Source organism: Periplaneta americana, chromosome 17 (genome assembly GCF_040183065.1).
Source record: "Periplaneta americana isolate PAMFEO1 chromosome 17, P.americana_PAMFEO1_priV1, whole genome shotgun sequence".
NCBI classification, from domain to species: Eukaryota; Metazoa; Arthropoda; class Insecta; order Blattodea; family Blattidae; genus Periplaneta; species Periplaneta americana.
In genome coordinates this window covers 5,944,684-5,960,517 of record NC_091133.1, presented here as the reverse complement: position 1 = coordinate 5,960,517, position 15,834 = coordinate 5,944,684, and the positions used below count along the sequence as shown (strand labels likewise).

General features: G+C 37.6%; 2 protein-coding genes across 2 annotated transcripts in view; both read right to left on the bottom strand.

Moving 5' to 3' along the window:
- The window catches only part of LOC138693218 (zinc finger protein 121-like), a 54,984-nt gene extending 54,234 nt beyond the window's left edge, over nt 1–750 (bottom strand). The window contains exon 1 of the mRNA XM_069817011.1: nt 663–750. The gene's annotated coding sequence lies outside the window, so the exon portion shown is untranslated. The remainder of the gene's footprint in view (nt 1–662) is intronic.
- A 6,169-nt stretch (nt 751–6,919) lies between these two features.
- LOC138693172 (zinc finger protein 813-like) overlaps nt 6,920–15,834 on the bottom strand; it is a 33,929-nt gene continuing 25,014 nt past the window's right edge. The window contains exon 6 of the mRNA XM_069816885.1: nt 6,920–13,501. Within this exon, the coding sequence (XP_069672986.1) occupies nt 12,826–13,501 (676 nt within the window). The 3' untranslated portion in view covers nt 6,920–12,825. The remainder of the gene's footprint in view (nt 13,502–15,834) is intronic.

The following is a 15,834-nucleotide window of genomic DNA, read 5'->3' as shown; positions in this document are numbered from 1 at the left end:
CTATGCTACATGTCATATTCGTATCCAATTGTGGCTCAATGGCACTTCTTAATTTTACCAAGATATTGTTTACTTGAAATCTGGACGTTGAAATTTTTATAGAAGATGAGATATTAAAACGAATACCTTGAAAGGTCAAATTGATACCCGTCGAATAATATCAACTATGTATGTAAAGTCAGCAGCCTGAAGACTGGTCTGAACCTCACAAGTGACACCAATAAGGCATCACTCATTAGGCAACTAAGCCAGGAGAAATAGGGTAGAGTGGCCAATTCCTTTTCCCCTCCATTGCATACATCGCTGACTAGATATATGGTACACTAATCACACTTGAGATGTAATTATAAATAATGAACTGTAATATTATTCAATGAATGACCTAGTTTTGGACTCAATCCTATGCTTTCATACGTAAAATACATAAAATAATAACATTTCTGGATTCGCCCACACGTGTTACATGCTCCATCCATCTCAAACGTCTGGATTTAATATTCCTAACTATGTCAGGTGAATAATACTACGCGTGCAGTTCTGCGTTGTGTAACTTTCTATTAATATTAAATATCAATCTTGCACACATTGCTTGACTGCTTAGAGTTGAAAGAAAAGTTGAACCGTGTAGATGCACCTTTAGAGAGACTTACAAATGTACTTACCTTTTATCAGCGCTCTACATTTATAATTTTCGGCAAATGCTACATTGTCGCAAACTACCACAACTGTCACTGCATTTTTGGCAGTAGGCTACGGTGATCGAGATAGCCGTGACCCTTGATCCTGTATTAATTTTGACTGAAATGAAACACACCCGGCTGAAATAGGCTAACGTATTACAAATCAATAATATCGGATCAGAAAAGTATGTAAATAAACTTTGAGGCAATCTCACTCTATATGCTGCGAGGTGTCATTGAAGTACGAGCGCAAGGCTACTATGTAATTCAATTTTTGCAGGTATGCATGGCTGCCAACACTGTACTAATTAGCGATGAAAGAAGAAAGGCTGCTTCAGGATACTACTCGTTGAGCTAAAGTTTATTGGCCAAGCCAACGAGTTAGATATTAGCCTAGATCATATATAGTATATATGATCTACGATATTAGTATCTAGCTCGTTGGGCCAAGCCACACTGCCACAACGTATTTGGGCCAAGCGCAAGGATCAAAAGGGCCGTGAAAGAGAGGTCTATGACGAGGGTTGCCAGATTGGGCGAAGGGTTGCAGATTGGGCTACTCCGAAGCCCTGTTTGTGACTAATTTTTACTTCAGGCGACCAGCGAATTTTAGGGCTACTAGAAAAAATTTGTGTGGATGAAAACTCCCTATCATATTTAAAAAAACCTATCTTTTTCTATCGTTTTTCTTTGTTTATATTTGCCATGACATGGTTTTCGATTCCTTAGTCAATGATTTCTTATAATAACCTATACGATAATATTGAAACCCACGTCACTCAGCACCTTATGTTAAAACATAGTATTACGCATTCACGTGTATTCGAAAGGGTTTCCCCATCCCCACTGCGTCACTTATCTGAGGAAGGTTCAGTAAGTAAAACAAAGTATTGCATAATGTTGTGCCTAACGTAACTGAAAATCATGCCCACGTCTGCTCCAGGGCATTGACTAGATGCAATGCAAGTCACAAATTATGTTCAACTCGTGAATTAATTATTGTACCTGAGTTTTCGCGAGGATAATTTGTTATTGTACTGTGTTATTCGCTGTCATTTACAAAACTAGTGATTAGAAGTCACTTACTGTCCGCTACTGTCCGACCGTGAAACGAGTCTAGTTGGGACAAGTTAACTGATTGAGGTTTTTCCGGGGCTTCCCTCAACCCATTACGACCAAATGCTGGGTAGCTTTTGGCGCTGGACCCTGGATTAATTTTGCTGGCATTATCACCTCCATCTCAGTCACATGCTATACATCGCAGTTGATAAAGTGCCGTAAAATAAACAAATTAAAAAGTTCCAAATCAAGCTTTCAGGTATAACTCCCTGTAAAGTTGATCTGAATAATTTCGAGGGTAAAATTGGACCTTTGATTAAATGTACAAACGCTCTACCACTGAGCTACTCGGGAACTCTAACCGACACCGACCCAATTTATCCCTCTATATCCACAGACCTCAAAGTGGGCTGACAACCGTCAAGCAACCAACATTGAGTGCACACAAACTCTGTGTGATTTAAGCTCGATTTCCATAATACACGTCACTGTTTGTTAACAGAAAACTACAATTTAAGTCACACAGAGTTTGTGTGCACTCAATGTTGGTTGCTTGATGGTTGTCAGCCCAATTTGAGGTCTTTGGATATAGAGAGAAAAATTGAATAAAATTGGTGTCTGGTATAGAGTTCCTGGGTAGCTCAGTTGGTAGAGCGTTGGTACGTTTAACCAAAGGTCCCGGGTTCGATACCCAGCCCCGAAACAATTTTTCCTTCAAAATTTTTCAAATTAAAAAGTTATTTATTACTTTTTATTGTGTTTAATTATTTACATTTATTCGTCATCATCACAGTTATAATAGCGTCGATTCTCAAAATAAACTGAACAAGGTGATATTTGAAGATTCTCCAATATCGTCGGCCTAGGTAGCGTAGTCGGTATAGCACTGGCCTTCTGTGCTTAAGGTTGCGAGTTCGATCTCGGCCCAGATAGATCGCATTTAAGTGTGTTTAAATGCGACAGGCTGATGTCAGTAGATTTACTGGCATGTAAAAGAACTACTGGACAAAATTGTGGCACACCGCCAACGCTGATACAACCTCTGCAGTTGCGAGCGTCGTTAAATAAACGATTTTTTTAAAATATCTCGTAAATTAAGTTGTGACCGCACTAAAGCAGAAGCCATTGCTGTAGATGTTTTGGCACCTTATAGTATTCGTGATACACTTGAATACTTGCAAGGAGAAGAACTCTTTTTTGATTTGGCTACAGATGCATCAAATCACAAGAACCACAAAATGTTTCCCATTTTGCTGCAATTTGTTCACCCTGTATAGGGCACTGTAAGAACACTTTTGAAATTTTTGGAAGACAGCAATGAAAAGGCAGTCAACATAGCTAATATAAGAAGTGTATTGCAGGAAATTGACTTAAATATAAAATTCCTTTCCAGTTTCACTGCAGACAATGCAAATGTACGTAAATTATGGTGCAAATCAGTCAGTTTACGAGCAGCTTTCCAAAGAAAATCCCACAATTTTGAAAGCAAACTGTTAGCTCATATGCTACATAAAAGTTTTAGAAAAGCTCTAGAGAAATTAACTGTTGATGTGGAAGTGTTAGTTATAAAAACTTACAATTATTTTTCCTTCCATGCATTAAGACGAGCTGAATTGAAGGAATTCTTTTGTTGGGTTAGAATGGCATGCCTCCACCAGTTGACTCTCATTGCGTCCTGCCATAGAGTGCACGTTAAAAGTATGGGATGCCTTCAAGTCATACTTTAAAAGTATAGATGACTGCACTGTATGTGCTGTTGGTTCGGAAGAAAACATGAATTGTGACATTTATGAGCTGTATTTGTTTTTTGCCCACCATTTAATCTGCATTATAGAAAAGTCTATAAAGGTACTGGAAAAAGAATCTGAGTTACATCCAGAACTGTTTTTTTTTTTTTGTACATGCAAAGATAAAAATTAGATATGATGAGCCTTTTTATGGCTACGAGATTAAGGAGAAAAGTAAGAAACTATCTATAGATCACAAGACTAAACTGTTATCAGAATTTTCAAATGCCTATGAAAAATGAGTAGTCTAGATACAGAAATATATTAATTTTGATGAAGATAATGTGCTCTCTTTTCTTAGCCCTCTTTCTCTTGCAAATAATGGGCTATGTTTATGGATGTAAGGAAGGTCACTGAGGCATTGAATTTGGAGACTGTCGCACAACTGAAAATTAATTATTTGTTTGATGAAGTGGCTGTGGTTCATCAACTGTTGACACAGAAGAATACAGTAGAGACCATTGTGGATAAAGATGTCACTGAAATATGGTTGTATGTGTTTCTGCAATTTAAGAAACAGAATCTGTCTAATTTGTGCAATATTGTGTCTTATGTGCTTAGTGTGTTCCCATCGAATGCGTGTGTTTTCTCTTATGCAAGAGAAATGGCGTAAGGAAAGAGGGCTTTGTTCTGTAAAGTTAATAAAAGCAGAGTTGAAAATAATTTGTAACTACAAGGAGTCCACACCTGTGGAGTAACGGTCAGCACGTCTGGCCGCGAAACCAGGTGGCCCAGGTTCGATTCCCGGTCGGGGCAAGTTACCTGGTTCAGGTTTTTTTCCGGGGTTTTCCCTCAACCCAGTATGAGCAAATGCTGGGTAACTTTCGGTGCTGGACCCCGGACTCATTTCACCGGCATTATCACCTTCATCTCATTCAGATGCTAAATAACCGAAGATGTTGATAAAGCGTCGTAAAATAACCTACCAAAAAAAAACTACAAGGAAACTTGTCAGCAAATGTACAGCATGATAAAGAATGATAAAAAAACTTATAGGTGCTGCAAAGAGTCAGAAAAAGTACACATTAAAAAAATAAATGAGTAGTTGGCTACTAGTAGAAAATATTATTTTTTTAAATATGACAATAAATCTGCATAAGTTTGCAGCATGAATTAAAAGGTATTCCTATGATAATTATTATAATAAGTGCATATTGATAATTTTAAATGAACATTATGAGAAAAGTTTTGTCCCTAATTTTCACTTACAAAAGTTGGCAAGCTTAGCTAAGGAGTGAGTTATATTGGAGACACTGAGTTCCATTTGTGTGAAATAGCTGTTAAAATCTACTGCTAAAGTGTATCAAGAAACTGTATAGGAGTCCCTCTTCAATAATATGGACTATACTTTACTTAGGAATAAACGGCGGGAATTACAACACTTTCCTGCCCCCCCCCCCCCCCGCCACGAAGCTGTGGCTTGAGCTGCATGTTCCTGGGTTCATATCAACTGGTGACTAGTCTTGGCATGGTACTTGGACCGCAAACTCTTGGAATTTAAAATCTGTCCAGCGCTTGAGGACATTTTCTGCAAATAAAGACACTTCATTGTCACAGATTGAAGCAGTGCTTGGAGGCAGCAATGGCAGAAATCTAATTGTAAACATTCGTATTGCAATAGCTCAGTGGCCAATTGTTTTCAAGCATATGCGTACATTTTTTAATTCCTTATTTTACGATGCTTTCTCAACTGCTATGGTTGTCTAGCGTCTGAACGAGATGAAGATGATAATGCGAGCGAAATGAAACAGGCTACAACGCCGAAAATTACCCAGCATTTGCTCTTAATGGGTTGAGGAAAAACCCCGGAAAAAATAAAAACCAGGTAATTTGTCCCAACTAACCCAGGATTTGAACCCAGGCCCGTTCGTTTCGCGGTCAGATCATAGCGTGTATAAGATGGACAATTATGATAACGACTAATGTAGAGCTGTCAAAAAAAAAAGAAAGTGGCCGCACTCGTGAACAGCGAATATCTTCTTAATCCACTTCGGATCACGGTGATGTTACATGATGTTACATGATGCTCACGCTTGTAGAAGAGTTTCGGAACTATGGGTCATTCGATATCTGTGTCTCGTAGAGTAGAGGTAGAGTGCTCGCTTAATGATTCCAAGGTTGCGAGTTCGAGCTTTGCTTAAATTACCATTTTATTTCATCATTCTTTAGCGATATAAATAATATTCAAGTCATCATTTATATTGTTACAATTATTTAGCAATATAAATAATATCCAAGTTATCATTTATATTCCGTTATATTTCTTCAGCGTTATAAATAATATTCAAGTTATAATTTATATTCTTTTATCGATGTTTAGCGATATAAATAATATTTAAGTTGCCATTTATATTCTGTTGTCATTCTTTAGCGATATAAATAATATTAAAGTTATCATTTATATTCTGTTATCGTTCTTTAGGGAAATAAATAATATTCAATTTACCATCTATATTCTGATCGTTCTTTAGCGATATAAATAATATTCAAGTTACCATTTATATTCTGTTATGTTCTTTAGCGATATCAATAATATAAATTTAATATTAGATTTTGAGAAATAGAATTACATAATACTATAATTAGTTTTTTCTTCTTATATTTTTACATTATTCTATCCTATAACTCAATAAAATGAAAAGCAACGACGAGGATTTGAGCCTGAGACGTTGACATCTGAATTCAGACATTCTTCCAACGGAGCCATGGGGGCACAAGTAAAGAAGCACAATAACATGCGGAAAAATTGGCCCAATCCCCCTCCAAGACGTCCTGGTGATTTGTGGAAGCTCGTCCAGGACATGTGAACTCAACTGCAAAATGTGATCGAGATTGGAAGAAAATGGAATAAATATTGAATCGTGGCTTTTCGTTTGGGTTTTTAACTTCTAATTGTCTTAATTTTGTAACGAAGATACTAGTACGCTTGTTTTGTTTATGTCACAAAAGATATTTTTGTTGAGTATAAATTTTTTCTTTGTTTTCTTAATGTCATAATAAATAATGATAAAGCATGGTATAATGCATTCATGAACCTGATGTTAATTAGGGCTACCTAAACAGTCATAAGATACAGCAGCCTTATATTTTCTCTGTATTTAAAAAAAAATAAAAAAACATAAAAAACAGCTGGTGGTATTCAACGCACGACCTCAGGAATACCAGCCCAGAATGCTACCATTATGCTACAAGTGTAACAACTAGAATACTTTAATTATAACTGTATACAGCAGGCATCGTGGTCCAATAACATATAACATCGCCTGTCTCCGAATTGTAGTGGAGATACCCGAAGGGAACTTAGTATCTTGAGAGTGGCCACTTTTTCTTTTGACAGCCGTACTGTGTGTGAATAATGTGTGGGTAGTACGTATTAAAAGCAAATTTAAAATCTTCAACCGTATATTTTCATCGTCCATAATATAAAACAAATTATAATAAGGCTATGTAAAAATTGTATGAGCTAAATCAGTGGAAAAATAATCCGATACGAAATTTGCTAGGGACAGTGTAGGTGGAACTATAACTGAATTTGTATTATTCCTGTCTGAAAAAGAGACAGAGAGGAAGGCAGAAAATAGAAACGAGTGGAGAATACTGGATTTGCAGTGCAAGACCTGCCCTTGGGCAGAACACTATGAATGAATGAAAGAATGTCTGAAATTCCGTATAGCAGCGTTTCTCAAACTATGATCCGCGGACCACCTGTGGTCCTCGAGTTCTGCCCTTGTGGTCCTTCAAAAAAGACAGAAGAAAAAATAAAATTCAAACGAATTGCATATCACACCATAGCTGAAAATCTCAGAGTTTGGAAATGACACATGGCAATCGCCTTTCACTTTTTCTCCCAGTACTAATATTTTATGAAATTTCTTACCCCACCCGTCTACCCACTTGCCACTCTACTCTCAGCAACAAAAGAGGGATTTAAAGCACTATGAACGTGGCGTATCTCGCCATCTTTTCCCTGCACACCTGGCGCCGAGTCTGTAATCCAGCCAGGGACCACCCGAATTCATAACAGAGGACCAAAGTACCGAACCTTTTCATGTATTGATGACTTTCTTTATAGTTTTGCCGACACCCAGTCTGCACATTGAAATGGACAGATACCTATACGTCATACACCAAGAATAGAACGTGCCAAATTGCATCTCTACTTGCTGAAAAACGGGCATGTTTCTGCATTAATTTTTTATTTGCTTTTCCAGATGACGATATAAGAAATTTTAGACTCTGCTTATTTTAAAATCCGTCAGGTTTACTTTTTAGACTTGCGTGTTTCGTCTCTAAGTGCCATTTCAATTTCGCGAATTTCATACACTCATTTGAAAGCAGAGGACCGAGGTTTTGGTTCACTCTTATTGGCACACCAAGTAAATCCAAGTTCCAAATAACTCTTGTCATATTTACTGAAGTATTTTTTCTTGAATAACTACTAGTAGGACTAGTATAATTACTATATATTTCTTCACACACAGCTTCTGAATTATTAGCACTGTCTAAATGAAGCGTATCATCATGTTCCTTTCTTTTCAAAGATCCTGATCGAAGCCAATTTTCCATTATTTATAATGGGCACTATTTAACAGAGACATGGACAACTACTAGTGTGTACCATATAAGAAGGATTTCAAACAACAAACTGTTAACAGGCAAGCAATGAATCAACACTGCACAGAATTTGTTATAAGTTACTTGTGATTGGCTACAAAAAATATAATTACAAAAGTATTATAATTAATTAATTCTATTTTAAAATATAAGTATACTGGTAATAAAATATACTACAAAAATGATAAATTTGCTTTCGAAGGGAACAAGAGTAAGGTGGTCCCGGAACTGTTCTAACTTAAAAACATGGTCCCCACTTCAAAAAAGTTTGAAAAACGCTGCCGTATAGTGTAAACACTATTTTTTTTCGAATCTGTGACAACAAACTCTGGCCTAATGAACTTAACAATATATGGTGAGGAAACACTTCACAATATTTGCGCTCATGAATGAAGGTATGCACACAGTAAGGTTGAGATACGGGCCGCCTGAGTGTGACTGCTTACTGGAAGACTCCAGTCTTCAGGGCTGTATAATGCATGTGAAGTAGCCACTTGTAGTCAGTTTGAGGGACGCTTTGTGATCAAATGGCTGTATGTCCGTGCGTTACTAGGTGCGTTCATTGTGTGCTAATTGTTACTCTTCGATTAAAAGAAAATATTAAACAAAAATTTTCTAAAAATCATACTTCAGGTGGTTATGACAGGTAACAGGGAACTTCCTATGATGATGCTGGGGAAGTAACGCCACTGTGGAAGCATTGTTTTCAAATGTTCTTGCCTATTGTTATCAGTTTTAAATACTGTATCATTTTCGCTTCTGGTAAATATACACGGTAAACATAAAAATAAAAATGCTACCCTTAAGTGTGGTGACACTATCACCCTTTCTGCCTGTTACAGCTGCTGCACTTACCTAATACGCAGCCATGCCCAGGCGATCCATAACTAAAAACCCTCGATGTACATAACGTGTAGTATAACGTTCCTAATTTTTCAGCAGAATTCCACAGACAAAATAAATTAAGATAGATCTGAGTGTAACAAAAGTTTCTGGTACAGTTTGTTAAAATTATTCTCTTGGTTAGTTTCCATTTTCCCAGGAATGATGACCAAATTTTATGATGTAGGAGTTGGTACTACTTGATTGTGGTGTGGTCAATTCTTTAATAATAATTTGGCGGGAAATGTCACATTGTTGAAGACAGGTATTGAATATGTTAACAATGTAAGTTAATTTCTAGTAAAATTAGGGTAGCGTAAATTACGAGATCATAAATTTTGTGATTTTAATTCTGGTGAGTATTGTTTTATATTCTTTAATCAATAAAATATCATGTAGTATGATTGAATTTAAGTGTCATCTTCTTTCAATATTATTATTCATAACACAAAAATGTAACAGAAGTTCCTGGTACGTACCAGGAATTATTGTTACATCTTTATTTTCCTATAATATCCGGATAATAAACCAATTAAATGTCATTTTTAATGCGTAATTTTAACACACGATACTGACACTTATTTTTACTTACTCAGGTCACCATGGCACCAAGGAAAGGTGAGCATGTTCGGTCCTAGGTTCAAGCCTTGGTCAAGACTGGAAAATCAGTACATGATATTGCCAGGTTATTCAAAATGTCACTAACAACAGTTTAAAAATGGAAGAATCAAACGGATGGTTCTGTTTCAGATGCTAAACGATCAGGTCGACCAAATAAAGTGTCACCTCAAACAAACAGGAAAATAAGGGAGTGGGTGAAGGACAAGGTTGGTGTAGGAAATCGGGCTGTGGCTAAAAGGCTGAATTTTTGGGAGTGTTACCACTCTATAAACAAAAACATTTCACACATGACAATCAGTAGGCATTGCCGTAGTCAGGACTGGGGTCGGAGGTTTTATGTACCAAGAATCAAGCCAATGCTGAGTGAAAAGAATCTATCCGATCGAATTAAATTTTGTGAAAGGTTGCTGAAAGAAGGATACATAGAGGATGCACCTGCTGCCAGAATTCTAAGAGCTCATATTCTGTTCACGGATGAGTCACCTGTGGAACTTCACTCTATTCCGAATTGTCAAAGTGCCAGCATTCGAACAGCGGATCCATCCTCTATAAAGCCTACGCAGGTACCCAAGTTTGACGTTAAGATTATGGTGGCCGGAGGAATCTCACGTTATGGAAAGATACAATTTATTGTAGTCAATGAGAAGAAAACTGTAAATGGCGAATATTATTATACACACATTCTCCCAGCATATTCTAAAGTTCTAAGGGATACCACGTCCAGCATTGTGGCTGAGGGATTAGCGAGTCTAACTCCGAACCCAGCGGGCCCGAGTTCCATCCCCGGTCGGGACGAGTTGCCTGGGTAAGATTTTTTCGGGGTTTTTGTCACTCCTATGCATCAATATCAGATAACTTTATCAGGCGATTGGAACCCCACTCATCTTCGCCACTTTCTTTTCTCCCCTGTCATACTTTCATTCATCATCCCATTACTTCTTCTGGTTTTCAGATCGCTCTACAGTGGTCCTCCAAAGTTGCTGGCACTCTCGACCATCCTCCATGAATTGTATTCAAGTGATGATGGATAGCTTCTGCGACGGAACCCGGGGCAGACCTTCTCGGGGGAGGACTTCTGCCTCAGACCATTGAGAAAGCCTTGGGGGGCGGGGGGGGTTCCAGAAGCAGGACTGGTACATGGACTTTGTTGGCTGTAGGGACCGGTCGTTAAGGGGGTCAAGTGGTTAGGTCGGTGCGCATAGAGAATCGTGGGCACGCAGCTCAACCCATATAGGGGTGTACAACAGACCTCAAGTCGTAGTGCGTGGGATGTTTCCTCCCTCCATTCTAACAAAAAAAAAAGGAATACCATAAAATTTCCAAAACAACATATTGTGTTCCTCATGCAGGATGAAGCCAGGGCCCACACAGCTAATGGCACACTGGACACAATAAAGAATTCTAGCATCAAATTCTCGACAGACAGGCCTGGAAATTCTCCAGATTTAAATCCCATAGAGCACCTGTGGAGCAGATTACAAGACAGTGTGTTTCGAACACCCAGACCAGTCCACACCTGCGGAGTAACGGTCAGCGCGTCTGGCCGCGAAACCAGGTGGCCCGGGTTCGAATCCCGGTCGGGGCAAGTTACCTGGTTGAGGTTTTTCCCGGGGTTTTCCCTCAACCCAATACGAGCAAATTCTGGGTAACTTTCGGTGCTGGACCCCGGACTCATTTCACCGGGATTATCACCTTCATCTCATTCAGACGCTAAATAACCTAGATGTTGATACAGCGTCGTAAAATAACCCAATAAAATAAATAAATAAAATAAACACCCAGACCAAGAAATCGCAATGATTGCCCGACTGCTGGAAAAGTGACTCACAGACATTTTTAGATTCACAGACAGTTTTTGGTAGACGTGTGTTGCAGTGTCTTGAAAAAAAAGAAAGGATATAAAGCTACGGTTTGGCTACGACGATCTTCGTCGAACGAACATCGCCGACGATTGAAATCGCCAGCGGTCATCGTCAGAGAGTGGGTTCTTTACCGGCGAACTTCGTAGATGTATAGTAGATTGTTTCATATAGTTGACCATGTTCTAATCAGCTGATATATGGATGACAATATGATAACTTTATAATATAAGTTTTGCCTTGAAAAACAAGTACCGATCTTTAAAGTAGTTAGTGTCATGTTTAGAAATAGATATACAGAGGGGTATTTTAATTCACTCATATTAAGACATCTTGATAATGAACCCACCAATTTTAAGGAATACTTCAGACTTTCTCCCGAATAATTTCATTTTGTCTTAAGTTCAATTCAAAATGATATTGTAAAATTACCCACAAAATTTATTCACAAACCAATAGCCCCAGCTGAAAGATAAGCATAACGTTAAAGTAAAAACCATTTATATAAACACTTTATTTTTACTTTTTACAAAGTTATTTTTTTTTCATTTAGGAGCATTTATTTAGGACATAATGTTACAAATAAAAAAAAACAACAATGTGAGTAGGAGGTTGTTGCACTTCTCTCCTTTGCTCGGAATTCCACTTCACTTACTATTTCACACTCAAACTTTTGCTTCACTAGCTAAATCTGCCGCATCGTGTGTGTCCTTAAATTATGAATCACTTTACTCAATTGTATTAACAGTTCTGATTGTTGCAAAATATAGATTTGTTATTGTTTACGTTGGTTCTTCTTTTTGGCTCATGCTGAACAGTGATTTATGTTTAATCAATTAATATCTCGTCTTCATTAGTGGAGAAATTGCAGAAAGATTTCTGTTTTACCGCCATTATGATATGTATGATGTATAAATCACATGTTATTGATTTAACACATGACCTACTGTAATTTTACAATTGGTTTCTCGGCGATGATCGCCAGGTTTTTGCCTCCAAGGCAAACGCCTACGATGTTCGTCGAGCCCAGCGACGTTCGTTGACGTTCATCGCCGTAAAGAAACCATGCACATTCAAATCAATGGGACAGAATCCCAACGAAGATCGCCAGCGATGATCGTCGGCGAAGATCGCCGTAGCCAAACCATAGCATAATACAAATTATTGAAGAACAGTAAAATAAAATTAAAAAAATAAAGTAAAATTTTCACTTTACCAGGAACTTTTGTTACACCTTACCAGCTCATCTTTATCGTGAAACATTTTCCAGAACTATTAGATTTGAAAGATCCTTTGGCTGTGTGTAGGAGTACCTATACGTTTTTATAAACTTCCAATGTCCGCACTATTCTTTTCACGTTCACTGCATTTAAATGGTCTCTCCTCCGTGTGTTGGCGAGCGTGAATCTTGAAGTATTCCGCTCCTGCGAAACACTTTCCACAGACATTGCATTTGAATGTTTTTTCGCCTGTGTGTATTCGTGAATGTCTTTTTAAAACTGCCTTTGATGTGAAACACATTCTACATTGGTCACATTTAAATGGTCTCTCTCCGGTGTGTAGACGGACGTGAAATTTCAAATTACTAGATTCTCGGAAAAACTTTCCACAGACATCGCATTTGAATGGCCTTTCGCCTGTATGTATGCGTGAATGTTTGCTTAAACCTGTCGGATCTGAGAAACACTTTCCACACACCTCACATTTGAATGGATTCTCCTCTGTGTGCACGCGTGTATGAACCTTCAAATTCCATGATCTTGTGAAATACTTCCCACAGACATCGCATTTGAATGGCTTTTTCATTGTATGTACATGGGAGTGAAGTTTCATAGATTCTGATGTGATAAAAACCTCATGGCATATATGACACTTAACAGAATTATGGCTCATCTCACTGATATCTGGCCTGCTGCTATCATACTGTGGCAATTTGTCTTCTTCACGATAAATTCCGGTACATTCTAGTGACACACTCTTCTCAACATTATCCACAACGCTGAAACAAACATAAAAGTTTGTCGATCTCTTAATAACACAAGGAAATAAAAAAAATATAATAAATTATAGAAAAATATGTCGAATTTAATATTCCCATTTATATGGCTTTCATAGACTTTGAGAAAGCATTTGATATGATTAGCAGAACAAAATTGTGGATGATATTAAAAAAGAAAGGAATTCCTGAGCATCTAATTAGGGTAATACAAAGTATATACAAAAATACAAATATCCAAATGAATATAAACAAGATTACCACCAACTTGCGAGAAGTTAACCAAGGGGTCAGACAAGGGTGTCCCTTATCACCTACACTTTTTAATTTATACCTAGACGAAGCCGTAAGAGAATGGTAAAACAATTTAATAACACATTATTTTATAGATAATATCATTTTAGACTACTTACTTTTCGCAGACGACCAGTTGGTGTTGGCTGATTCTGAATACAACCTACAGAGAGCAGTCCATTTGTTGAGAATTGTTGCTAATAAATACAATCTAAAATATCCCAAAGGAAAACTAAAGTATTTGGTTTCTGCGGAAATAATACACTAAGATCTAAAATTGTAATAGAGGATAAGATGATTGAACAAGTAAATTATTTTACTTATCTCGGATGTGATCTCTCTTACATATCCTCTACAGACGTAGAAAACAAGTTAAATAAATTTTTAAGACTTATTGGTACAATTAAACGTACACTTATAAATAAAGTCGACAGGCAAACTGTGCTCAAATTTTACAAGACACTGGCAATTCCAACATTGCTATATGGTTCAGAAACGTGGATTCTGACTAGAGCCCAACAGAGAAGAATTGAGGCCGCTGAGATGAGACTCTTAAGGCCACTAGCAGGATTTAGACTATAGGACCATAAGAGAAATGAAGATATACGTCAAGAACTGAATATCGAGAGTATAACAACTATAATTTAAAAATATAGAAATAATTGGTACGACCACATAACAAGAATGCCCAACGACAGGATACCTTTTAGAACATGGTGTTACAGACCTACACGAAGAAGACGAGTGGGGAGACCAAAGAGACGTTGGAGAGACCAGTTTGACGGATAAAATTCTGGAGGCAGAACAGGCCATCGGCCTAAACCTTGAAGTTATTGATGATGACGATGAAATTCTTGGTGCTTTGGTTTTCGATCTTTTCTTGGGGTTATTTGATGCGCTAATTCAGGAAATGACGTTGGCTATGCTGTATCTTCTCTAGTTTCTTAGATATTGTTCAATTTATATAATATATATTATAATTCTGTTTTGTTACAAAATTATCAATAAAAACATCATGGAATCAAAAAATCATTTTGATGGCTTTTTTTTTTTTTTGCTAATATCACAGAAATCAATTTAAATAATCATCCTGATCTACCTTTAGCTATGAGATCTGTGCCGTACTCGCATCTTTTACTATTCCACTCTTCCATGAGTCACCACAGCTCTCAGAGTATGGATCTTATAGGTATGTCCGATATAGCACAAGGTAAAGAAAGTGGCGACAGAAACAGTGATTGTTTCAATTAGCTTCACATTTGAATGCTATGGCGAGAACGAGTTGAATGACCTGATTAGGGACTGAATCTTTCTAAGGAGTCTTCTGAATTGTTCGCCTACAGACTACAGGAAAAGAACGTACTTCAGCCTGGTATGAAAATTACATTTTATCGAAGGAGAGACAGATATTTGCTGCCATTTTTTTTTAGTGAAGACGAAAACATAGTATTCTACAGCAATTTTGGAGGCTTTCCGAAGAAAATGTTTTTTATTTTAGTAAGTTGTTTTACGACGCTTTATCAATAGCTATTTAGCGTCTGAATGAGATGAAGGTGATAATGCTGATGAAATGAGTCCGGGGTCCAACACCGAAAGTTACCCAGCATTTGCTCATATTGGGTTGAGGAAAAACCCCGGATAAAACCTCAACCAGGTAACTTGCCCCGACCGGGAATCGAACCCGGGCCACATGGCTTCATAAGGTTATCTTCGAATTTCTTCGTGATAAGCCCTGTTCTTCATCATCTAGACGAATCTTAAACGCTCTGATTTACAGTTTTCAGTTTATATCCATGTAGATATGTTCTGAATATCCTGGTTTGCCCTCTCTACACTACCCTGGCTTTGTGTCGAATGTATAATTGCCAAATTGCTCCGCATGGATTTTAGGTTGGAAACCACTCAATTGGCAAAGTCTCTGCCACGGTTTGATTGTAGCATGGCAGGAGCTCCAAAAATGCAAAATATGTCCATTAATTGTTTGGCTACTTCTGCTCTCTTTTATGTTAGTGGCCTTAACTGCACGAACTTGATCAGATGAT